Here is a 26,478-nt window from a genome sequence, read left to right as displayed (position 1 = left end):
CACCTGTGTAACACTTATAGTTGCATAAATTGTAAAGTCGATGTTGGTGTTTCCAGCTGCAAATGAAATACAATATACTTTATATATATTTTGTTATACATTGTTTGTTTTGTTAATTTTAATTTGGTACAAACAAAGTGTTGCAAAGGAATTGTCTCCCTTTATAAGATCAAAATAAAAAGTGTCATATAAATCCCGTGAATGTAGCATTCAAAGATGAAAAGTGTGAATGTTAAGTGACAATGTTTGACACCGAATGTATCATGTTTTCATTAAATCATGTATGAGCAAAATTCAATAAAATTATTTTGCACTCTTCAGTTCTCTGTCATTGACGAACAGACATGACCTTTTAACATACCTTATATCGAGCAAACAGCATACTTCAGTCGCCACCTGGAAGAAAATAAAATATTTGAAACCGCCTGAAAATGTTTCGTACAGAAGACAAAAAATATATAAATTCATTTGAATTAAAAATGTATATTAATGAATAAAAGTCTACTGTTATTATAGTAAAATGCAAAGGGAAGTTAATCCTAAATAAAAAAAAAAGATCTATATAATATAAGTCCACACAAAATTCTTTACCAGGTAGATATAGGCCAAAATTGATCTAAACATGAATGTAATAGCATGTCGTACCACAGAAAAGTGTTCTCCATTTTTTTCATACGGCCAGTAATAAAAAAGAAACAATATAAGTTATTTATAGTAAAACAAAGAAAAGTAATTCTAGAAACAAGGGTGCCTCATGGTGGTGAACATTTGTGCTGAGTTACATCAAAATCCCTCCATGAATGACAAAGTCATTGCTGTATTTGACCTTTGGCCTCTAAGCGTGGGCTTGACATTAAACCTAGAGACCTGGTTCTTGGACATTACACTTTGTCTCATTGTGGTGAACATTTTTGCCAGGTACTATTAAAATCCTTTTGATAATTGTTGAGTTACTGACTGTACAAGAAAGTCCTTTTGGCCTTTGACTTTCAAATGTGACCTTGACCTTTCAGCTAAGCGCTCGGGTTTTAAGCATGACATGTTATCTCACCCAGGGGAATATTTGTACCGACTGATATTTAAATCCTGTTTTGCATGACAAAGTTATAGTCCGGACAGGATAAAAATCCTATTGACCTTTAATCTTCAAGTGTGACCTTGACATTTTAGGCTAGGGTTTTTTGGTTTTGCGCATGGCACGTCATCTCATCATGGGAAACATTTATGCCAAGTATTATTGTAATCCCTTGATGAATGACAGAGTTATGAAACTGACAGGAAAAATGCATGTTGACCTATGACCTCAAACTGCGACCTTGACCTTTGAGCTAGGGGTCAGGTTTTTTGCGCATGACACTTCGTCTTATGGGAAACATTTGTGCCAAGTAATATTAAAAAAACCTTAATGAATGACAGAGTTATGGACCGGACACGAAACAGACCCTGTTCATGCCATGTAAACATTTGACTGCCAAGTGTAACCTTGAGCTTTAAGCTACGGGTCTGAAAGTTGTGCTTAGAACATCGTCTTATTAAGAGGTATATTTGTTCCAAGTAATATTCAAATCCCTTCATGGATGGCAGATATATGGACCAGACAGGAAAATAGCCCCGTTGACCTTAAATCTCCAAGTTTGACCTTGATCGTTTAAGCTATGGTTCTGGGTGTTGCGCATGACACGTCATCTTATCATGGGAAACATTTGTGCCAAGTAATATTACAATCCCTTAATGAATGACAGAGTTATGGACCGGACACGAAACAGCTCTTTTCATGCCATGTAAACACTTGACAGCCAAGTGTGTCCTTGAGCTTTTTTGTTTTATTTTATTTTTTTTGTTTGATTTAACGTCGCACCGACACATGATAGGTCATATGGCGACTTTCCAGCTTTGATGGTGGAGGAAGACCCCAGGTGCCCCTCCGTGCATTATTTTTCACGAGCGGGCACCTGGGTAGAACCACCGACCTTCCGTAAGCCAGCTGGTTTGCTTCCTCACATGAAGAATTCAACGCCCCGAGTGAGGCTCGAACCCACATCGATGAGGGGCAACCTTGAGCTTTAAGCTAGGCATCTGAAAGTTTTGCAGGACACATTGTCTTTTTTTATATGAGGTACATTTGTGCCAAGTAATATTAGAACCCCTTCATGGATGGCAGAGATATGGACCGGACGGGAAAAAGCACTGTTAACTTTTGATCTCCAAATTTGACCTTGACCTTTTAAGCTAGGGTTTTAGGTGTTGCGCATGACACGTCATCTAATCATGGCGAACATTGAAGCCAAGAAATATTGTAATCCCTTATTGAATGACAGAGTGATGGACCGGACACAAAACAGACCCTGTTCAAGCAATGTAAACATAGGACTGCAAAGTGTGACATTGACCTTTGAGCTAGGGGTCTGAATGTTGCGCATGACACGCATTGGGAACATTTGTGCCAAGTAATATTAAAATTCCTTCATGTATGACATAGTTATGAACAAACACGAAATTGCGGACGGACGGAATGACGGACGGACAAGAGCATTCCTATAGTCCTCGAAACTTGTTTTCAACCAGTAGGAGACTAATACAATACTGTCCTTAAGTAAACTCAGGGTGTTATAATACTTTATGCAAGTATAAATGTTGTAAACATACTTATTTGAAATTGTGTAGGGGGTGTGTTTAATCAATGATACCAAAAACAGATAAATACAGTATTCATTCAATAAAAATAAATAGTTTGAATTGATATATTAAAATAAAACTTTAAAAGTTTTGTTTTTTCAAAGTTTCACCATGCCTAATGGTCTCTGTTATTTATCTGTGATATCTTTTTAAATTTAAGATGTTTGCAGACTAGCGGTTCAAAAAAAAATAATTTGCAGCTGTATTTGACGATATAGTTGAACACGTTTCTCAACCCTTTACCGCCTCAAATTACTGGTACTCAGTCATGGTAAGTCAGTGATTATTAAAGGCGCTCGCGGTATTTTTTTTTCGGATGGGTCGATAAATGATCAAGGTCGACCCTGTGCCAATTTGGTTGTTCCTAATCCCCATACCGTATCCGTAACGTACATCCGTATTCGGGAACTATCGGTTTTGTTCTGAACTGGCGGAAACCTACATCTATGACATTAAAATACTTCAGAAACGCGTATTAATCCGCTTATTAAGAAATCTGCCGTTTGATAATTTAACATATTTCTGGGTCTCATGTTAAAATCATGATGTCTAAACACTGAAAAGAGTTTCCGCAGCATTTGTTGAGAAGCCTTCAACCTGCACCCTTCAAACTTATTGGGGTGATTGGCCAAATAAAGTTGATAACCTCTTGCGTTAAGATCAATATGTTAAAAGTTAATGATGCAGCAGTCGGAATGATTCCGCTCTGTTTCTTCCTTTAAAAATACAGAAAAAGAACAGTTTCTTCAGAGTTTATTCAAGATGTTCCTCAGGTGAGCGAACTAAGGCCATCTGATCCTCTTGTCAACTATATTTGCCTTAAGCTGTAGACAAAAACAGAATACTGTCAAAGATTTTGGCTGAATATATGCCATTGTTTGAAATAAAAACTGATTACGTATTTCGTACCAACATGCATTCTATAAATGCACGCCAAACACCACCTCGTTGTAATTTAATTTAAGCCAAGTCTAATATGGTGAGCTACAAATGGTATTTTTGGTAAGATAAGGTAGATATAAGAAAAAACATATGCAGAGTTTGATTTAGTTCTATTATGTGAAACTCGATAAAATAGCAGAAATACCAACTTAACATTGACATAATATGAAAAAATAACCATCGGTCTGCTGAACAAATATTGTTCTTTTTTACAAAATCAATTTATTTTGATTTCTCTGTGCATGTCAACACTAGAAGTATTGTTTTCTGTTATAAAAATGCTTAGATTACAAATTTATACTAGTGTATTGTACTTTACTGAAACACATGGTAGGAGTATGGAAATTTTGAAAAAAATTCAAATAGCATCATATCTGAGGACAAATAAAACTGAAACAGTGCTGGTGACTTAGTATTTTTATTTCATTTTTCAATACATCATAACATAATTTTGTAATACATAACATTTCATCAAAATCTATTATTGCAAAAAAAAAAAAAAAAAAATAAAAAAAAATGAAGAAACGAGCGTCTTTAACACATACTAATACTATTATTATTAAAATACCAGATTTATATAGTTCTCTTTCCGTAGTAAACACAAAGCTGTTCTTATTCAGTTCGATTTTCAAAAGATATCACAACATTAAAGTGTTTGAAGTATATTGTTGTGCTTTTTATTTATTGCACCAACACATAAAGTCATAAATGGTATTGTTGAACCAATTTTATTTTGGAGATATATACGAGTTCCTTCAAAAATATAAGTCTACACATTTAAAGACTGTCCTAAAGCTGTAGAGATTCCAGCTACTAGGAAATTTCAAACTGCATCGAATTTGATGGTTTGTTTAAAGGGCCTTACAATATCATTAACAAGATTCAACGTCCTTTTAATTGCAGATAAATGCAAGAAGACTTCTATTTGCTTTAAGAACATATTTGTACGAATCTCCAGTGTTGTCTTCATTGTTAATCTAAAATTTAAAATCGCAAAGTATGAATTTATGAACATTACAATTTTTCTATAAAAAGTAAAATCCTTAAATAAAAAATTATGGATGTCACCATTTTAGACTTAATAACTTTACAATTTCCTAAATTTCTTAAAACGTGAAATTTCATACAACTAAAACTCGTGAATCATGAAGACTCAGTATGAACCTTACAACTTAACGCTTCACAGCTTCCATAGTATCATTTTTCGTGAAATCTTGATTTGTTTGTTTGTTTTGGGGTTAACGCCGTTTTTAACAGTATTTCAGTTACGTAACGGCAGGCAGTTAACCTAACCAGTGTTCCTGGATTCTGTACCAGTACAAACATGTTCTCCGCAAGTAACTGCCAACTTCCCCACATGAACCAGAGGTGGAGGACTAATGATTTTAGACACAATGTCGTTTATCAAATAGTTACGGAGAACATACGCCCCCGCCCAAGGATCGAACTCACGACCCCGCGATCCTTAGACCAACGCTCTACCTATTGAGCTAAGCGGGCGGGCATGTGAAATCTTGAAGCATCAAAGCTTGAATTTCATGGACTTTACACTTGATATAATTTCATTAAATGTAAAAACATGAACTTCACGACTGTGCTATCCACCATGTTTTTTATATAATGTGAATTCATGATGTATGAAATAATGACCTTTACGAATTCTAGATCAATATATTTCATTAAACATTAAAAAGTCTCTATTTATGACAATATTATACAATCCAAAATTTATGATAAGGGGGTGATTTTAATTTTAGTATTGTTAATTTCCCATATTTGGATGGGGATGTACATACAGGCTGCATCTTATGGGGGTATATATTTCTCAGTTATATCGGTTTGCAAGAGCGTGTAGTCATGTCGAGGATTTCAACGAACGTAATCAATAGATTACAAGCAAACGTCTTCTGCAAGGCTACCGTTATTACAAATTACGTAAATATTTTCCTAAATTTTTCTATCGTAATTCCGATTTGGTTTTAAACTTCAGTAGTAATTTAAAGACACTTCTGCGAGAAGGTATTTTAAACCCGTTTTTATGGGGATGTGGTTTACAAACTTCGTAAGATCTTGGGTCATGGTAATTTTACAACTGTATTTGGTAAAATTATAAAAGGTTTTATTAAAAGAGGTTACGACCCAACTCTTTTGAGACATACCGCATGTTTAGTGTATAACCCGTTTACAGTTAGACACTACGCTTCACTCTTTGATTGTGTCTGACGGAAGAGGGGGGTGCGGGGGGGGGGGGGGGGGGGGGGGGGATGACTCTAAGATAATCAGTTTTTAAATCCCACAAGGACTGAACTGTTGATTTCTGTCTTCTGGCCTGTTTCGTCGGGCCCTTATGGGTGTTTCTCTTGATGCTCTGTCTTCTGCAAATGCACTGAGTTCATACGTTTTTGGTTTACAAGGTTTGCATTTTATATAATTATACAGGAACGTTTCTGTGTTTTACATGCAATGCCCTTTTGTTACTATTGCGTGTGTTAGAAATTCACCTGGTGGGAATTACTTTTATTTTCACTTTCCCGTGTCTTTGGAACATGGTTGGGGGCGGGGGGGGGGGGGGGGCAAGAGTGAAGTTGGGTGGCACCATAAACCGGGTTAAGATCCCCAGTGGTGTATTTGCTTATGACCGCTCCAAGGCGGTGCCCCACTGTTATCCTTTATTTGTTCGTTTTGTCCTCGTGTGTTTGCTTTGCATGCGAGTTATGCGCGCATCTGCTTGCTGTGGGTTTCGTTTTGGGGAGGCTGCGTTTTTGGAAGATGGCATTCTCTGTTTGATATTTGTCCTTGTTTTCTATGATTGTTATTATATAAGATCATAGTTAGTGGAGTGTGCAATCGTTCAGTCATGATTTTATGCTCACAGGTTTATCTGTTTATGGAAGAAATCACCATTTCGTAATGTTCTTTTTTTTTTCGAAATCATAGTTTTACGTTTGTTGACTGTAATCCTGAAATGTTATATCGTGAAATTCATAACGTCATACTTCATATTCAAGTTAAACAGATCATGCAATTGCGAATATTGTACCGTTTGCATACCTGTTCGTCACCTGACATTAAAGCACAGGGTTCGGGGAAGTGCATTTATGCAAGGCATATTACCTCGTAAGTTAACGTACAGATTGTAGTGGAGCACTCCTAATTAAATGTGAGAAACGATTTACATGCAGAGATTGATCAAAGATAACGTTGTAACAAAAACTATGCACGGCATAATTTTGAAATTGTGAAAATGCGTTGTTAAAATGTGCAATCAATCAATCAACGTTTATGTCTACAATTTAATCTAAGGTGATGAAATGTATTATAAAATGAAGCTACTTCAAATATTCAAGTTGATTAAATGCATATTTTCAACGATACATAGAGTCATATTAAGGTAGTTCTGCACGTTCGAATCGAAATTTTTTCTACAATATAGAATTTGATTAAACTCTGATATTTAAAATCTTTAGAATGTACTTAGAAAATTTAGCAAATAAAAATGATAGAGTCGTGTGCATAATTTTTTGCTAGACCGATTGGAAAAAATTGGACCTCACGCTAGTTTTCATAATGGGACCCTATAGGAAAATCATCATTTCCATAACATTTTCGAGAATAGAATTTTTTCTACAAAGTAGATTTTAGTGAAACTTCTCACAGTTGTAAATTTACATGTGGCCTATAATGTGGTGAAATAAAATGTATAGGTCCTTGTGCTTATTTTCGAGATACTTGACCATAATTAATGTGAACCGTACATTTCACGCTAATTTTAAGACATTATTTTGAATAATTTATTATAAGGTATCAGATGTTTTGATATAATATTTAACTTAAGAAAGATAGTAACAGTACCATTGTAATAAATCTATTCACAGCTTGCCATTAATTCATAAAATGATTTTCATTTCCGTTACGCCATCACTTCCGGTTTATCAAACGTGCAGAACTACCTTATATCCTATTCTATATATTTTACCAGAACTGGACATAAACTAAATATGTGTGTGTATGATATACTAGTATATTGTAAGTAACTATTGTCGAAGGTAAAAGAACACACAATTTTAAAGAAACAGATTTACCTGTTTCGCAAGTGCAAACGTCTTTACATTGATCGATTTAGTTTTCTCTCAATATCATTACGGTAAAGCGTTTTGGAAGAAGCTTCAACTTGACAAATGACCAATCATTTTACAAGAGTTTCATCAACTCAATTATCGAAGGAATACAAGTAAGTAGAAAGGCAACAGCTAATGGTAGATCAAACTATGATCTCATCAACAAAGCTATGGAACGAAATACAAATTGGTCCAGGAAAAGGCCAAGGCAGCTAACACAAAATGGCAATATGTTTTGTATTGCTTTATTTTATAGACAGGCAAAAACAATTGTTACATGCTAAACACAAGGAAATAACGATTTGTGGAAAAACCTAAGTTTTTACACTGATCTCTTGTACGTATATCAATCATTAGCTTATCATTATGACATCAGTTTCAACCACTTTTCATTTCTTGTACATGAAAACTTTATTTACCACAGAACAGTTTTACCAACAATTGAGGTGATCTATTACTTACATTTGAAATTGAATAAAGGTATTTTCGGCAATACAATCTATTGAGAATAATACAAGAAATGACACAAGCATCGACACGGTACTGTCTCATTATTGTCATCATTTCTTAAACACTAAAATGCTTCACACAAACACACATCACACGTGGTACTAGAGGGAGTAGACATATACGACTGGACACCTATTCATTTTTGATTCAAGTTGATAACATTTTTTGTAATAGCAAGACAGGCATACAGGCTAATTTTTTGTAGATAAACTCCAATTTAAATATGAAATTACATTAATTATTGTGGTATTTATGTTAATAAACTCTCATTTAAGTCATATGTACGTTACTCAATATTTTATATAATTCTGCAGCTATTTAAATTTATATCTTGCTTAGGTATTAGTGTGCAAAGTAATTGCATCCAGGGTAAAACAGTCATCTCACCTAGAGTACTGATAAATAGTAAAAAATCATATTAGATCAATGATAACTAATTCTATTTTCATTTCAAAATTACAACAAAGGTACTTTATATTTTTAATAAATATGTATCGTTACAATTTCAATGAGTACCATTACTACTTATAAGCTATAGACCTATTATAGATCAAGAATTTGAAAATTAGGACCTTATTACTTTGTGCTCGTAAGCTGCATCAATACACTGAAATCGGCGATAGTTTTTACTTTTAAAAACGGAACTATATGTTTATGACGCCAACATCATTCTGGTGGGAAAGACTGGAAACGCTTTATGCTAAAGGCAGCTGTTATATGGGATTCGGTGAAATCTGAATGTGTGTAAGTCCTACTTAATTTAGTTAATAAAATGTACTAAATATACTCTAAAACTGAAAGAAATACATTACCGTAGAAACAGAATGTATATTTTAATTAATATTAGAAGTCTAATGCATATATTACTAATAAATTTATATACTATGCAGATTTTTACGGACAAGCGTAAAACGAAAATAAACTTAAAAGTGTTGAGTGAATATATTTTCCTTCATACAGATTTGTTTTATTATTTGTTGTATGTATATGATAATTTGCCATATTGTATTGATACATTGTATTTTGAAATAAATAAATCAATCAAATTCCTTCTTATTTTAACATAAATTTCCTTTAGGGAGTCTTGTTTAACGTTCAGATTTAAAAAAATGTTTATCTAACTTGGACTACAAGAAAAACGTACTCTTGGTGATATTAAGTATAAAATTAGGAAAGTACTTTGAATTAGAACTTTTGGATGAGCTTGTATCTTAATATAATGACACAACCAGAGTCATAAGAGTCATCATGATACTTATAACAAGAGCTGTTGCGCTGTTGCTGCAATTACCCACTGTTACAGTAAGAGTTGTAGATCCAAACAGAGGTGTCCCATCATTGTCGGTGGCACGAATAACAAGAGCGTAGCTTGCTGTGGTTGACATGTCAAGAGTAACTCCTGTATTGACTTGAAGTTCGGCTCCAGAAAATGTGAAGTGGCTGTTCGAGTCTCCAGCTGAAATGATAAAGATTATGGTCATTGCTGCGCCGTCCGCAAGGTGGAATGGTAAAATAAATGGTCATGATTGCTCTGTCTGCAGCTGAAATGATATAAGTTAAGGTGATAGTTGTTCCTGTCTATAGCTGAAATGATAAAAATAAGGTGATAGTTGTTCCTGTCTAAAGTTGAAATGATAAAAGAGCCGAAATGATAAAAACTATGGTCATGTTTGATCATTAATTTTGTCTTGCTAAAATGACAACAAATGTTTCGAAATCGACTCTCAACATAATTGATAACTGATTCTAATCGGAAAAAGGCGTTTCAATTCACAATCGAAAAATGATAGGAAGCATATTCTTACAGTTGATATATACATTTTTCCTGATGTCATTAATACGCTTTACAATACATAATTACATCACCATTATTCATACTAAACGAATGAGTTGAAAAATGCTTTAACATATTTTGCATTTAGAATAATACAATGGTATTTCCAAGAACAGTGGAAAGTCGCCATATGACATATCATGTGTCGGTGCGACGTTAAATCCAACCAAAAAAAAAAAAAAAAAAAAAGAATAGTGGAATAAATAGTGATTTTTTGGCCTGTATATTCAAAAGTCTGTCCTTTGTTTTAAACTATATAGCTTCTAAATTATTGAATAATTTATCTGTATTGTAATGAAAATCAGTATATTGTTAATCAGGCTAGGTCAGATGACTTTGTAAATTATTAACATACATTAACATTTTAGACCAAAATACATTTGTATATTCAATATTATATTTTAAGATATTATAAAAATATTCCCCACAGTGGCATTTTCTTCCAAAATAGAAACAATGTAGGCAGGTGTGTCTATTCATCATTTGATAGACGATTATCATAATCATAATATTCACCACCATGCGGGGTTTCTTGCAAAACAAATAAACTTGTCTCAACAGCAAAAATACCGGACGTCGCAACATCTGACACGAACCCTAGATCATAGGGACTCAACATTAAAATCAGCACTAAAAATACTTGCGCAATTAGTATAATTTCTAAATTTGATTGACTTGACTTTGGAAGAAATAAATTTTCAATTGGTGACGTTCTTTCTAATTTGCCTGATCATAAGCATAATGCCATGTGTTAATCTCGTACGTGATATATTGAAACACGACGCTTTTTTAATTTTACTTGCATTTTCCAACGTGAGTTTTTTTTTTACAGAAAATCGACACGTCAGCCAAGTATTCTTACATCCGAGAGCATGAACGACCGTAACTATATTTAGGTAAATACCACATAACCGGTTTAATTTGGGCTAAATTAATGACAACAGTTTAAATAGCAACGGTATATATTTCCTGTGGTAAATAATTTGTCGGGTAAACGAAGCTTATATAGATGTGGTTATGTACATGTATTAACCTGGAAATGGTTGATTAACTGACGCAACGGTGGAAGTATGGATATAAGTCGCAAACAGAAAGCAGCACCGAACGTATTCGTAGGATGAGTCCGGCCGTTTTATATTGTCGGCGTCTCGACACTGTTAGTGACGATTACTCGATCGTATCATCACCAATAAAAATATAGTCATAATTGCCCGATTCTTCAGCTGAAAGGTCATGCTATAAAATTACAATAATCATTATATCTAGACTAAGAGCAAGACTACAACAATGCATAAAACTATATATTGAACTTACATAACAACATATTTATTAGATTAACAATATGCGATGCCTTCAAGAAGTTCATTTTAATTAAAATTAACAACGTAGAGATATAATAACAGAGTGCTCTCACAACAGCAGAGATTTGCATAGCCGTATTGTGATCATTAATCTTATATTACAACATATAATCGAATTTAGTGATAACGGAGTCTCCGTGGCCGAGTGGTTAAGAGCGTTGACTTTGAATCACTCACATCCCCTCCCACACCCACACACACACTGTGGGTTCGAATGTAAAGCTCGGATGTAGAATTCTTACATATAACGAAAGAATTCCAGCTGGTTTACAGAAGGCTGACAGCGGTGATCTTTCTCTAGCATCAAGAGCTGAAAAACTGGAAAGCTGACCTATTGTTGTGTCGATAATACGTGAAACCAAACAAAGACAACATTAGGTTTAAGGTAGTTCTGCACTTTTCGATCGAATTTTTTTCTACAATGTAGAATTTGATTAAACTCTGATTTTTCAAAACTTCAGAATATACCTAGAAAATTCAGCAAATAAAAAAGATAGGGTCGTGTGCTTGATATTTTGCTAGACCGATTTGAAAAAAATAGACCTCACGCAAGTTTTCATAATGGAAGTCTATGGGAAAATCATAACTTTCATAACATTTTCGCGGACAAAAATATTTCTACAATGTAGAATTTAATGAAACTTCCCACAGTTTTAAATAAACATATTGCCTATAATTTGGTGAAATAAAATGTATAGGTCCGTGTGCTTGATTTTGAGTTATTTGACGATGATTAAAGTGAACCGCACATTTCACGCTAATTTTAAGACATTAATTTGCATTTTTAACGTGTCAGATATTTTAATATCATATTTTAACTTTAGAAAGACAGTAACAGTGACATTGTAATAAATTTACTCATAGGTTGCTATTAATTCATAAAATGATTTTCATTTCCGTATGCCGAATCCAGGCTTTATTCCACGTTTTCCGGATAAATGACGTTACGCCATCACTTCCGGTTTATCAAACGTGCAGAACTACCTTAAAGCTTGTTCAAATATTTATATATTTACAATTAATGCTGTAAGTTATGGTGTCTCCTGTATCCTGATCAGTGGCTGTTAGAGTACTCACAGACTGACCTGAAATGATAATATTTAAAATGAAACGATATCTATTCAAAAGACATCGTCTAACTGATTCTTACAGTTTATGCAAATTGCTACATTCTACTAATGGTACTTGATAGTATTTTCACACTTCCGCAAAGTTTAGACACTTATATATCTAAATTGTTATGTTTGGTTTTATGTCAATAATCTAAATCTTTGGCTTTTATGATGGAGAAAGAGACCCGATGCATATATGCATATAAAGGAATATGAAATATAAATTACATAGGCTGTAAGGAAACATTAGAGGAAATTCAACCATTTCACAACATTAATCACCTTTCCCAATTGCAAACTAAAAGCGTTTCTGCAACTGTATACATTTACACTTCAACATTTGATATTTATAATTCATGACTAAAAACGAATGTTCAGTAAAATATTAGAGCACCTTTTTTAGTATTTCTTATGTGTAAGTTACATCTGAAATATAATTTTGGCAAAGACTATACAATATGATATATCTATCGATTCATATGATTCATATTTCATTAAAAGCAAACCTGCTGTGGAACCGTCAGCAACGCAAGCTAACATTGATGCAGCACTAAATGTTGGGGCCTCGTTCACGTCCGTGACGGATATTGTTACAGTTGCAGTTCCAGTATTTGGTGTTCCGTTGCTATCAACTGCTCTGGAATAATAAATTAGATTATTTATTCGACTACATATTCATTTTTTGCTGGTTTTAACGTCGCGCCTACACAATTATAAGTCATATGACGACTTTCCAGCTTTGATGGTGGAGGAAGAAACTAGGTGCCCCTCCGTGAATCATTATATCACGAGCAGGTACCTGGGTAGAACCAACGACCTTCCGTAAGCCAGCTGGATGGCTGTCTCACATGAAGAATTCGACGTCCCGAGTGAGGCTCAAACCCACATCAGCTACATATATAGAGTATTAGGTAACTGTCTTTGTTAACTTAAGTTTATCCGCCAAGTTGGAGAACAGTTTATTCACCCCAAGGCTTGTTGAGAGGGATAAACTTTCTGGAGTCGAGGCGGATAAACTAAAATAAACAAAGACAGTAACCATATACTATCTACCTTGCAGTCAATTAAATCTGTATATAACATTTGTTTTAAAAAATGTTTCTCAATACAAAAATAATTAACACAGATTTTTACTCAATTGTAAATTCCTACGCCATTGCTTGATGCAGTTACACACGATTTCATAGAACTAAACTTTATTCCTTACCACATACTTTGCCTTTTGTGTATTTTAAATCAAAGGTGCTAACAGGGCATTCGTGTACAAAACAAGCAAAGTGGTTTTGACTCGGATAAAGTACAGCCAAAAAACCACGCTTGACATGAATTCAAATGCCCACAATCTCTACCTTAAATACTTCATATGAAGTTAATGAAATTCCTTCCACCATGAATAGTTTGTATCTAGTAATTGCAATTAACGACTGCTTAAATCTGGTTATATGTCTAAATTTCTTGTGTGAAAATGTGACAAGTCAAGGTCGATTCACCCAGACTTAAAACCCGTCACCTTACCATTTCGTATTGAGGTATATTAGGATAGAGCACACTATATATATATATATATTTTAACGTGGAAGTCCTCATAAAATGATAAAATGCTTGAGCTTCGATATCTGGATCAAGTTTACACTGCCTATAGTACATATACTTCAAAAAGTAGTCCGTCAGTCGTATTTACAGGGCAGACAGATATCGCCCTGATAAACGCATAGTGGTAAGGATAAATATAGATACACGACTTATTCTAATACAGTTATAACCTGAGACAAATTTTCAGTAAAGCCAATCTATTTTCAAAACAGATTTGAAACCGTTGGCTATGATTTCAAATCGCTAACTTGAAAGTTAATAGCATATTTCATCTATTTAGCAAAACGTTAATATTATTTCCCAACAAAGAGTATATTTGCATCTGGATTTTATTCAATCATTTACAAACCTACTTATAGGCGGTTGTGTTTTTTACTGAAAATTATGTAAAAGATACATGAAACTTACTGAACTTCAACTGTGTAGCTGGCTGTCGTTTCAAAATCAAGTGCACTATCTAGAGTGATGAGACCAGAAGCAGATGTTACCGAGAAAGGAGTACCAGCAGTCAACAGAGTGTAGGACGCAATTGTATCGGGACCAGTTGGAGTGGCTGTAAATGAAGTTGAAGTTGCACCCACAGCTTGATTCTCGGGAAATGAAATTGGTGCTGCTCCTGTTCCAGTTGCGGCGCCTGTAATACTTGGAACTGTCCATCCTGTAATCTGTGCATCTGTAACATTATACCAATCCATGTAAAGTTTGTCTCTAAAGCAAGTCTTAGTATTTATGTTATGCAATTTACAATGCAACAGTTTGCAAAAAATCTTATGACAAATTCCATCGGACAAAAGTGCATGAGTTTTTCTATGTCAAAGGATGGAATAAGCGTTTTTTCGTATATTATAAAATACTTTTACGAGTTATATTTCAAACCATTGTACTACCTTTGAAGTAACGAAAAACAAACGCCATTATAAACGAAAGTCACTTAAATGTACGTAGTAGGAAAATATGAAGTTTTAAAGATAAATTTAAGAATATATATGCGAAAAAAAAAAAGAAAAAAAAAAGAAACATTCATTCTAAATTATTCAGCAAAAAAGTTAAAAAAAAAGACATCTACGTTGCATTAAAAGAAATGTTTATATGTTTGTTTGATTAACTGGAAGAGTATAATAGATATATACTGTGCTTATCTTTCGCTAATCTGTTTAATCTTTATATATTAACTGTAAATGTACATGTAGAAAACCCTAAATATAAAATCTAACTGTAATAGATTAGATAACAATGCTCATTGCTTGTGCAATACTTGGCAATTCATAATCGGTATTTGTTTCATTGTAACTGTCCAGTAAGTACAATGTACATAACAAAATAGCTCAGTCCAGTAAATTGCAGATGCCAAATACAAACCGTCATGTTTTGTATAGGTTTTAATTCTCACGACGATTTTTTTTCAGGCAATTTTCCTTTTTGGTATTTCCTACCCGTTTTCAATTCTATTCCCATATTCTTCGTTTCTTTCTTTGATGGTTAGTATACACATATATGTTATGTAACATGTGTGCATTATTCTCTTTCCGTTTAATATATATTTAGTCTATGCATATAACTAATATCATCTTTGATATGCTGCTAAACATTTCTCATTTGCAATATCCGCTTCAGATAACTTCTGTCGTTGTATCATAGAGAAGGCATTTACTTTTTATGCAAAATAAAATGAAAATTAACTGCCGTTGCTGAGTTTCGAACCCAAACGGCAAATGACCTGATGAACATAAACGGCATGCTTTACCTCTGAGCTTATTTTTAATTGGTATGGGAAAACACCAATATTCAAATTATGAAAAAGTTATAAATATATTAAATTCCCTCTGCAATTACAGAATTTGCATATTGTAATATCACTGTGCGTAACTAGCTATTATGTTAACCCGCTCTTGCGTTTCACTTGAACATTTATTATAGATTATTGTTAATGTTGTTATTTTGCTGTTGTTATTATGTTAACCCGCTCTTGCGTTTCACTTGAACATTTATTATAGATTATTGTTAATGTTGTTATTTTGCTGTTGTTTTCATTTTCCAAACAATATGCTCTTACCAAATTTTACAATTATGTTAAACTGATTCAACCTTAACGTTATTATGACCTTTATATTTATGTCTGTCAATGTTTCTGACTGTATATTTACCATATATCGATTTCTAACTGTTTATTTGTCAAAAACCAGTTTTACATAGTCTATAACCAGTGATTACGATATGATGGTTAACATGAGATGGCATATTTATAATTCTATGTCTTGTCCGTAGAATAATATTCCACTTTAATTATAATGTTATTGTAACATATTACATGCAATGTTACATGGCATACTATTGTATTAAGGAGGTAGGTTACCTTGTTACCAGGGTAAATTCAAATTAGTTGAACCGCAGTGATTTTTTGTATTTCGTGTAATTTAATGTTTTAACTTATACAATCTCAGTTCCATTTATCTCTGTCCCTTCAAGTACAATTTTTATCCAGGTTTGAAGTACATGACCCTCTTAAGGTATTTTATATAGAAAGAAGAAGGAAAATACGGATATTTAACACTTTTCAGTGTATTTTGGTTTCTTTGTTATCCGTAGAAGTCTGCATAATTAATAGTTTTACTAGTATGCGCATTAGCTTTCTAATAAAAGCTTAAAATGTATATGTCGCGGGGCTCGTGTTTCCATGGTAACGGATTTTCTCTCATTTTTCAACAATTATGTATGAAAACGGGTTTTTCGACGGCTTCAGTGCCATTCTGTTATTGACCAACATGGAATATTTGGGTAATATGATTAGCAAAATACCAAGAACTTTACATAGTACTATGTTTTTCTTAAAGTTTAGAGTAACCATGGCAACAGATATGTTTAAAATAGCTTGTATGTTGCTTTTTGTCGTAATTTCTTATAAAAAAATATTATATAAAATTATCTTTCTTCTTAATGTAGCTTTAAAACATCTTATTTCTAACGTTAGTAATATTTTCGTATGAATTGCAGTTAATTTAACAAATTTCACAGCTTAAAATACTTACAGCAGTGCCCGTCGTTTGACATTTTTATTGAAAAACCGTTCTGCATGCTGCTATTATTCTCATGGATATTGTTGAAATGAAAATAAAAAGCCGAAGCTGTGTTCCTTAAATAGACCAGTGTCAACGCTTTTGAATTTTACAATTAGACATATAGGTCACGGGCCTCGTTTCCATGGTAACATCAATTTAATTCAAGACACCACAATTTTTTACTGAAATTTGAACAATTTTAGAGCTTAGTTTTAGTATTTAAGTAACAAATTATCAACGGAAACTGGGAAACAGGTATAACAAATCAAACTGCCCAATTTTTATTTGTAAATGACCGTAATAAGTTAACTTTCAGCCAACTATATTCCCAATCACATCAGTTACCATCATCCATTTTCTTACATTCCGCATAACATTTCAATATAATTACATAAAAGAAGCAAAATATTGATCATTTTTCAGAGCAAAAGATTAATAAAAAGTATTTCAGCAAATAATGGCTGTTTAAAAATAGTTCAAATAAAGAAAAAGCACAGAATAACGTACTTTCAAAATGAAAGTTATTAATTTTGCGCGGTAACTGACACGTAACGTCATGACGTCAATGACGTCATTTTAAGGCAACAATGTTTTGAAGCGTTTTTGCGGCAATTCATTCATTATATCTGCATTATTAAACCATTAAACATGAGATCGGAGGCAGGTTGAAGTTTTATTTCCAGATGAATGGATATACAAACACATTTAGTTTGTCGTAAACGTCGCCGTAAATCGTCACGTTAGCTTCCGGTTGGACATGCGCACTTACAAATATCAAGGTAACCTACCTCCTTAAGTTACCTAAAATATCGTATTCAAAACGTATATTACACGGATTCCAAACGTTGTTCTTGTGCTTCGTTTCGACATGATTAACGTTTGTGATTAAGATAAAATCGTCTTAATCGTTGTCGTTTTTGACATACGCATTGTGATAATTATTTGAACTAGTTGAATAATCATTTGACAATAGTTTCTTGTAAACATGGTATACTACGTAACACCAGCTGCTAATTAAGGTGTTATGCTGTTTCTGTAATTCAGTAAATCTTCACGAAACAATTTAATACATAAGTGTATATGTATAGTGATATAGTACCATACAACCTTCTCCGTTTAAATGTTTGTATCAATGTATTATTTGTCTCGCCATTATATTAATTGTAAATCCTCATGGGCCTTTTGGCCAAATGGAATATTTGAAATAAACGTATCAAACTTAAACTTATCAAACTTAAACTTCTCAACATATACTGAGATGAACAATGCAACATCTTGGATCGCATTCCAAACTCCTCCAAATGCTAAGAAGATTTATCCTATACCAAATGGTAATCTGTATAATCATTTAATATTAATTTTAAAAATAGGTCTGTTTAGCAAAATTTATGTTTTTACTAGTAACATTGCATCAGCATTTTCTTCTCGTAAAACATCACTCAATTAAGGTACATACGTAAATACATACCGCGAAGAGTAGCGGAAATATATTGATACCTAAAATTCAGGAAAGTTTTTAACTATGATAAACATCAGCAAGAATTCAGTTCCAAAGCTCAACTAAACTACATAGCTTCACGTAAAAATGCATTATTGTCTGAGAATAATCAACCGGTGACATTTAGTAAAACATGTTTAAAAATTTAATGATTGATTATAATACGCTTGTTTCTGTTAAAACACGCTTACGTTAAGATAACGATACATATCATTATAGAATTCCTCGGAATCTTTATTAGATTTGCCTCGACTTATCACATAAAAAGCCTACTAAAAAGCAAAGTTAAAATGACTAAAGTGTCCTCAGGCTGGTACATTATCATGTTTGCAAAATAAATTTATTTGACCGTTAATGTTAATATCAGTGATATGTCGGCCGCAGCGCAGCCAATGTTCATCAGTACTTGACTCCTTTCATTAGTTAGGCTGTAGTTAGGTTTTGTTCTACCATTTTGTTCAGTTCCATTCGTTCCTCCTTGGCATCATGCTTCCTTACAACACCACCGTAACATGATAGTGTTATTTCTTAATAAAACATGCTGCCTGGATTCATTAATGACTTTATTGGAAAATACATAAATTGTGTAAAACATTATGTACACAAAAATACACAGACACGTTTGGTCATGGTATAAATCTTACCAGAAAAGCTGAAAATTACTATTTTTAATGAAATAATCCATATTTATGATTATTTTGAAGATCAAACATGTGATAAAACGAAAACAACGTTATCAAGAAAGAGACATTTGTAGCTAACAAGAGAATATTTAACAAATTGTCTTTTAAATACTTATTGATTTCCGGGTGTGAGAGAAGCCATATCAAACGAGAAATGCACATAAATATATATGTTATGTTTTAAATAATGAGACAAGTCTGTTTCAAAACATTCCGGGCGTCGACATTAACATAACATATTTCAAATTAGAGTCCGAAACATAAACAGTTGTGGCCACAAAGTAAAACAGACTGCCCTTTTCAATCAATTGAGAGTAACTTGAAATAACTGTTAAAATAGTAAATCTATCATACTTACAGTAAGAACAAAAACAACATTATTTTACATGAGTTATGCCAGAAACTTGAAAACGCAGAGCAATTGTCCCAAAATTATTTTCACAAAAGTTTGTTAAGTTTATTCTAAGTTCTTTCCTCGATATGAACTTTTAAAACACATTTCCTCTATAGGAATTACTAGTACCATTTTAAAAGATGTCATTTTTTCTATACTTTGACGTCACTATTATATGTTTGTACTGCTTAGATTTTAAGAATATTCCAATAGCGGAAAAAGTTTAAAAAACTTCTTACACATATTTTCTAATTTTGTCCGAAGTAGGCTTCGTGAAACGGGATCAGTAGAGTTATTTGTTTGCGCTTGAGCTTAATCCCCTTTTACCGATTTACAAATACAATATAAGGAAAATCATCTTTAGGCAAGGGTGATCGTTGACGGCATTATTTTGTTTTTATTATATCAAAATGCATTGAAAAGATCATTCCGTTTATTATAGATATGCTTAGTTTGTCTTTTATCGAAAGAAAGAGGCTCAAACAAAATTAATTATGAAGTCCGTTTGGTTAAGAAATCACACGTCTTAATTTTGTATTAAATTATGTTTCAAAATGCATTCAATTACTTTTAGTATATAACATAAACTTGCTTACCCCCTTCCTGGAAGAGACCGGCAAATGCCAACAAAGCAACTGAAATAAAAATCTTCATTTTCAATTCCGCACAACAATCGAGTCCTGGAAAGAGTAGAAGGGTTTGTGGTCCTCATTCAGATGCCGTTCCGTTTTTATACCCTCTTGCCCAGCGGTTTCTATAGCTTGTTGTTAGAACACAAACACAAGTTCCATGGTTGCAACTAGGGAAACATGTCATAACAAATCAGGTCTGAATATGACCAGATCGTGACATAATGAGTAACTTTGGAGATAATCAGTCTAACCATACATAACACTCATAAATCGCAGTCAATCAGGAACATCAGCGTTGTTCATCAGCCAACGGTTGCAATATAGGCGTGTTTAAAGCATAGGTAGCTATGACACATTCACGTGAATGTTGTGTTTCTTCGGTTTGAGATCCAGTTCATGTGTAAACATGTAGTCATTCATTAAAGGTCACTATCAAAATGTTGAGTGCATTTAGAACAAAATGTTGAGTGCATTTTATGTCTCAGCTAATAATACGCTCCTTTCACTTACACAAATATCGAGAGAAAAAGGATATAGTAATCTCTCCAAGTAACACAGTTACATTCGAACTTTTGTTTTTAATTATCATTTAACAGTTTTCTTTGTTTTAAACAGACGGTAACCGCAGCCATTAACAGCAATGTTTGATAAACCATCACGCATCGCCAAGCATATTCACTGAGCAGATGCTTTTGAAAGAAGGTATTTTAAATCATTTCACGTCAAAGCGGAATACGGAAAAATAAATATGGTATGTTTTTTTGTCTTCATATATTTGTATTAACTATACTAGATTGTGTTTGAATACGCAATCGTTGTGATGCAAGTAAATTAATGCACATGAAAAATACTACAAGATATGATATGTCTTTCTATAAAGTGTTTATGAAAAACTTTTTCATAAATAGTAACAATTGATCAGATAAAATAAGTCATTAAAGTTTAGACTATGAATTTGAAATAAGTAAATATAACGTCAGCTACTGAATGTTTTTCAATTTTTGTCGATTGCAAAGCAATTCATCAATTTTAGAATTTGTATGTACTTAGATACTTTTCTTAAACTAATATCTAGCAGATGAATTTGTAGAAAGCATTAAGTAGGACATAGAAACTACATACGCCCGGTTAACTTATCCATAGAATAAAAAGTCAAATAAACAACGGAATAAGAGCTCCTATATGGAAAGAATTTGTACGATGGACAAAATAAGTACTTCCACTGACTTAGGAACAACTAAGTAGAAAATGCCAGGAACTACGTAGGTAATGGTGAATAAAAACCTATTCGTTCAATTTAGTGTCGGGTCTTCAGAGGGAACATGTTTGTGCCATCTAGAACTTAAAACTTCTACAAGCAGCTAAGATTCCAACATAGATAAAAAAATCTTAACAAAGAATTGCTAAGTCGAGAAATGGTAAAATTTGTGCAAAGCAGAAGAAGCGTTATATGCAACTTCCTGAAAAACGACATGTGCAGTGCATGTCAACTTAGTTCCATTCCCACTAGTGGTAATTAGTTTTGTTCTACGTATCGTAAATAATTACAGGCTGAAACTATTAAAGCGGAATGCCTCCAAATCGTTCGACAACAACAACAAAAATATGTTTAGATATCTTAAAATAGATGCTTTATTTCTTAAGAAGGCTTAAAAACTTAATAACTGACAAACTTTATATTACGAAAACACATGAGAAATTGCTTTATTTACTTCATTTTACGACGAAAATCGGAAAGCGTTTGTAACAGTTTTACTCCAGGTAAACTGTCTCGATTTAAAAATATCTATATTTCGATTTCTTTATTCTTTTCACTACTTCAGCAATAACGATATTTGTTACGATGAAGGAAAATGTCTTTATTGCCACGGCGGACGGGGTTCGATCCCCGACGCGGTCATCTTTTTATCTTGATAAGGAATTTTCAAAATATTTTAAAAACAAAAAAATCATATTATAATGTTCATAATATGATCAAACTTCAATTTGAAAGAGATATTATTTTTAGCCAAATCTGGAGGGCAGTGCCTTTAAATTCAATTTCTAAGTCTTCAGAATGCTTAAATATATAAAACAGACAGGTTATTTGAAAAAAAGTTTTAAAGTTGAAAAAACTTGAATTTGTGCTGAAGCAGAATCTATATTTCTAAACTGATCAAATATTCTCATTTAAAATAAAATGGTTGAAGGAAAATAGTTATAACCATACATTTACACATTGTCATTACAATGTAGATGAATTTAGTCTGATTTTAGATAAATACGGTAAAGTATTGTATTTTAAAATTCTACAACATATCATTTAGTTTTCCTCTTCATAGTTTAATGTAAGAATGCTTCTTATATTATGTAGGAAGAGGTCTGGGTTCAAGTCCCAGTGGAGAGTATTTTACATGAAAAAAGTTGTAGACTGGATAAAAGCACACCTGCAGAGCAAAAAAAGTTGCAACAAATGTCATCTTACATGTACACTAGAATGCAAAAATTATAGTCTTACCCAGAGATAACTAAAGGCTGTCACTTTCATAGATTTATTGAAACAAAACAAATTAAAGATTTCAATATACCCATTTGAGTGCAACCATTGTGATATGAAGATGGACTCAAGAATTTACTCTTACCGATTATTTTCACAATAGTTTGTAAATACTTTCATTTAAACATCTTCTGTTTAGAAACTACAGGTCGGAATCACACCAAACTTGGTTTGTTTGTAGAATTCTTATACTGTTACTGAATCGGGATATCAAATTTCTACTATTTTCATTTAATTGAAATAAACGAAGTCTTTATACAGTGATATTGTAGTGCATCGTAAATTTATTGTTTAATTATCAGGAAAATATAGCAGTTCTTATGGTCGTGCTTAGACATCGTTCATAATAACAGAACCTGTTCTGGTATATTTTTTTATTTCATTTCATGAGCCTGTTCATCGACGGTAGTGGAAATTAAAGCTACTGTCCACGTCCTCCAGCGCGGGTTGATCAGAACAGGACATATATTCAATTTTAAAGTAATCTAACATTGGCGCCAGATGTATTAACATTTTACACAGTCATATTCAGCTTTTCATCAATCAATTTTTTTTTCATTTCGTTGTTAATAATAAAGAAACAAAAACAATAAAACCTATGTTAACACATGTCCATACTTTGTCTACAGTGTAGCGCAAGTGACGCTAATATCTTTGTAAACATCCCATTAGAATTATAAAGATACTGCGAATTACGTTTCTCAATTTGCATTACTTTTAAAACTTTGTTTCCTCTAACTGCTACAAGATGAGCAAGTACGTTACTACAATTTCGATTTAACATAAGCTCTGAAATAAATCTTTCGACGATAAACGAAAACTTATAATACGCCCTATTTGCAAAGTCTTGTAATAATGGATATTTTTAATCTTCCAAACGCTTTCGAACGTTTACCAGCGCATTTGAACGTTTACCAGCGCTTTTGAACGTTTATCAGCACATTTGAACGTTTACAAGCGCATTTGAACGTTTATCAGCGCATTTGGGCGTTATTTTATGTACGAAAAGAGCGCAATGAAAATCTGGTAAATAATGACTAATCCAGAAACAAAACTTTCAAAATGCATACATTAATGCCGACTTTGAAGTAACTGTTCCAGTTGCCTTAACAAGTCATTTTTAAATAATCGCATCCCTTCTGTACAATAGGAATCTTATTAAATTCTATATCTTAACTAAATTTGTTCTTACTTCCTAGCAGGATTTATCTTAATTTTCTTACAACATCATTATGACAAGCTTTTACAAATAGTTTCTATTACTAATAGTTCTTCACAATCTAAGGAAATTCAAGTAAATTGCTCGTTTCTCAAATTCGTATGTAAAACTTTTCTTTCCGTTTATATATAACAAGGAAACCTGTTATCCAATAGCATTTAGATGGCTTGGTACACAGACAGACACTGTAGTAACATATCTATTAAAACTATGAACAAATCTTAAGGAAGCATAGAGTGCAAGAAAACAACAAATCGGTTTGATTGAGTCTGTTCATGAGAGGTAATGAATTGTGCAATACCCTCATGCCCTCAAGCACCGGTATAAGAAAATATCACAACAATAAGTCATGAAAATGACTTTTAGAGAGCAAAACTTGAACATGTACTTCTCAGGAGACCTCTCAGAAACCAAATATATAGGCAATTAAGCCTCTAATTACTTGTGCACATCCATATCTAAAGGGAGTCTACGCAAACCGCAACACATATCTTCTGTTTAAACTTTGTGTCTATATGTTTGTTTTATTATAATATTCTTTTGATTATCAAATGGGAAAGATTGACGCTCATTCTACTGTTTAGCCAAACTGTCACTTTCATGACACTGGCGATGTTAACATACTGAAACGTAGAAAAGTATAAATAAATGCGTTATTAGATAAACTAGTGACTTTTTTTATTTTTGATATTCCACGACACTGGCATTGCTTAACGGTAAAATGTATTATTAGATGACTGTTTAAGTCTTGCAGTCCAATTGACTTAACGCGTTTTGATTGATAGTTACAACAGGATTCATTTTAATCTGCTTCAGAATATTTAATTATTAATAACATATATAGACATTTGAATTATTATGCCTTCTATGATAATCTTTTTGTACATCAATTCGAAATGTAATTAAAAGAGTATTTTAAATTTCATTTGACAGTTTGGCAACCCTAGTTAAAGTTATTGCATTAAAACCAAAATATTAAAGATTCTTTGTTATATCAGATGAGTCGCTTTTGCATTAGTCAGGTAACTGCATATTCGAAATGAATGTTTGTAATTATTGTAAACTGAAAATACCTTACTCAAAATGAGAACAAATATAGGTTAACCATTTCCGTTGAGTAGATATAATCTTTTACAACTGTATCAGGTTCGATTACACTGGTATGCACTACTTCGGAACGCAATTGTATAGCTCGCTTCATTCGAGTGAACCATATCGTTATCATTACGGTAAAACTACTGTTTGTCAGGCTAACATTCATCCGTGTGCACAATTTACACAATTCAAACAGGGTTTATGGGTAAGACTGATTGATCATTTGATAATTATAAATATTAACACTGTAAATGGGAGATACCAGAATGATCATTTTTATTGAATTTGAAATGTAAAGGCTAAATGAAGTTGATGTATGCAATTTATTTTTACTAAATAAATCAAATACAAGAACAAAATATTTATCTGTTGATTTCAAACGGGTATTATTTGGTTATTACCATTTCAAAAATGGATGGAATAAAATGATAGATTTTGTTTTTTTTCCATATAAGACTGATGGCTCTTTCACCCGTGAAAATGCTGCATCTTGTGTTAGCAAATCACCATAGTAGTATACAACATGGCACTAGATAATCTTTTTTTTTCGTTTTTTTTTCTAGAATTTTTTTTTATTAGTCGAACCGGCGACTCTATTTGATACACTTTATGATTTTGCCACTGGTATAAAGAAGTTATTAAAATGTGACAATGAAAAAATGATATTGCAAATAAAAGAAATAGAAGACAGTTATGCTTACATAAAGGAATTAGCAGCTGAAAACTGCATTAGATTTTTATTATTTCAAAAGATAGTATTTTAAGAAAATAGGAAAAATATATCAAGAACTTATCCCTATAGATAAATTAACGACCGCCAGAGATTTTCTGAGTCTTTACATGTGTCTACTTTGCGCTGCATATAGTTAGAATATACAACTGCAGACGAAAAACCAAATTTCTACATGAGCACATGTAAGTTAAGGGAAGTAACACAATCGGAGGGCATAATTTGTGACTGTCTCTTCTCTGTAGCCTAGGAATATGGTCAGTAATTTGGTCAAAAATGTGCTTCCGTGGCGTAGTTGAAAGAAGTCCATATTAAATAGATACTAATTTTCCCAATTCTAGCGCAGATTCGTGTAGAACGAGTTCTTTGATTACACTTTTTCACTGCTAGAATACATTCTCACAATTTTCATGTTTGAACACTCAACATGGCATACAGACACTAAAAAGAAAAATGGCGCGAGAAAAAAATGGTAGTCGCATAATGACG

At 32.9% G+C, this 26,478-nt stretch overlaps 1 protein-coding gene across 1 annotated transcript; it reads right to left on the bottom strand.

The window, feature by feature from the left end:
* Positions 1-7,965: 7,965 nt before the first annotated feature.
* LOC123538505 (protocadherin Fat 2-like) lies at positions 7,966-20,603 on the bottom strand. Its single transcript, XM_053529379.1, has 5 exons — positions 20,374-20,603; positions 14,555-14,819; positions 13,060-13,190; positions 12,458-12,526; positions 7,966-9,702 (listed from the first exon to the last, which is right to left on the bottom strand). The coding sequence occupies exons 1-5, from the start codon at positions 20,429-20,431 to the stop codon at positions 9,458-9,460; spliced, it is 768 nt and encodes a 255-aa protein (XP_053385354.1). The 5' UTR covers positions 20,432-20,603; the 3' UTR covers positions 7,966-9,457.
* Positions 20,604-26,478: the final 5,875 nt, after the last annotated feature.

This window comes from Mercenaria mercenaria, chromosome 18 (assembly GCF_021730395.1).
Source record: "Mercenaria mercenaria strain notata chromosome 18, MADL_Memer_1, whole genome shotgun sequence".
Classification (NCBI taxonomy): Eukaryota; Metazoa; Mollusca; class Bivalvia; order Venerida; family Veneridae; genus Mercenaria; species Mercenaria mercenaria.
The sequence above is the reverse complement of the archived record's forward strand: the minus strand, read 5'-3'. Positions and strand labels throughout refer to the sequence as shown.

What these genes read in the sequence shown, in the direction of transcription:
- LOC123538505 (XM_053529379.1), bottom strand. Translation starts at nt 20,431, where the DNA reads ATGAAGATTTTTATTTCAGTTGCTTTGTTGGCATTTGCCGGTCTCTTC. An exon ending in CGGTCTCTTCCAGGAAGGGG is followed by an intron (nt 14,820 to 20,373) that starts GTAAGCAAGTTT and finishes ATAATGTTACAG; the next exon opens with ATGCACAGATTACAGGATGG. An exon ending in AGCTACACAGTTGAAGTTCA is followed by an intron (nt 13,191 to 14,554) that starts GTAAGTTTCATG and finishes TTATTATTCCAG; the next exon opens with AGCAGTTGATAGCAACGGAA.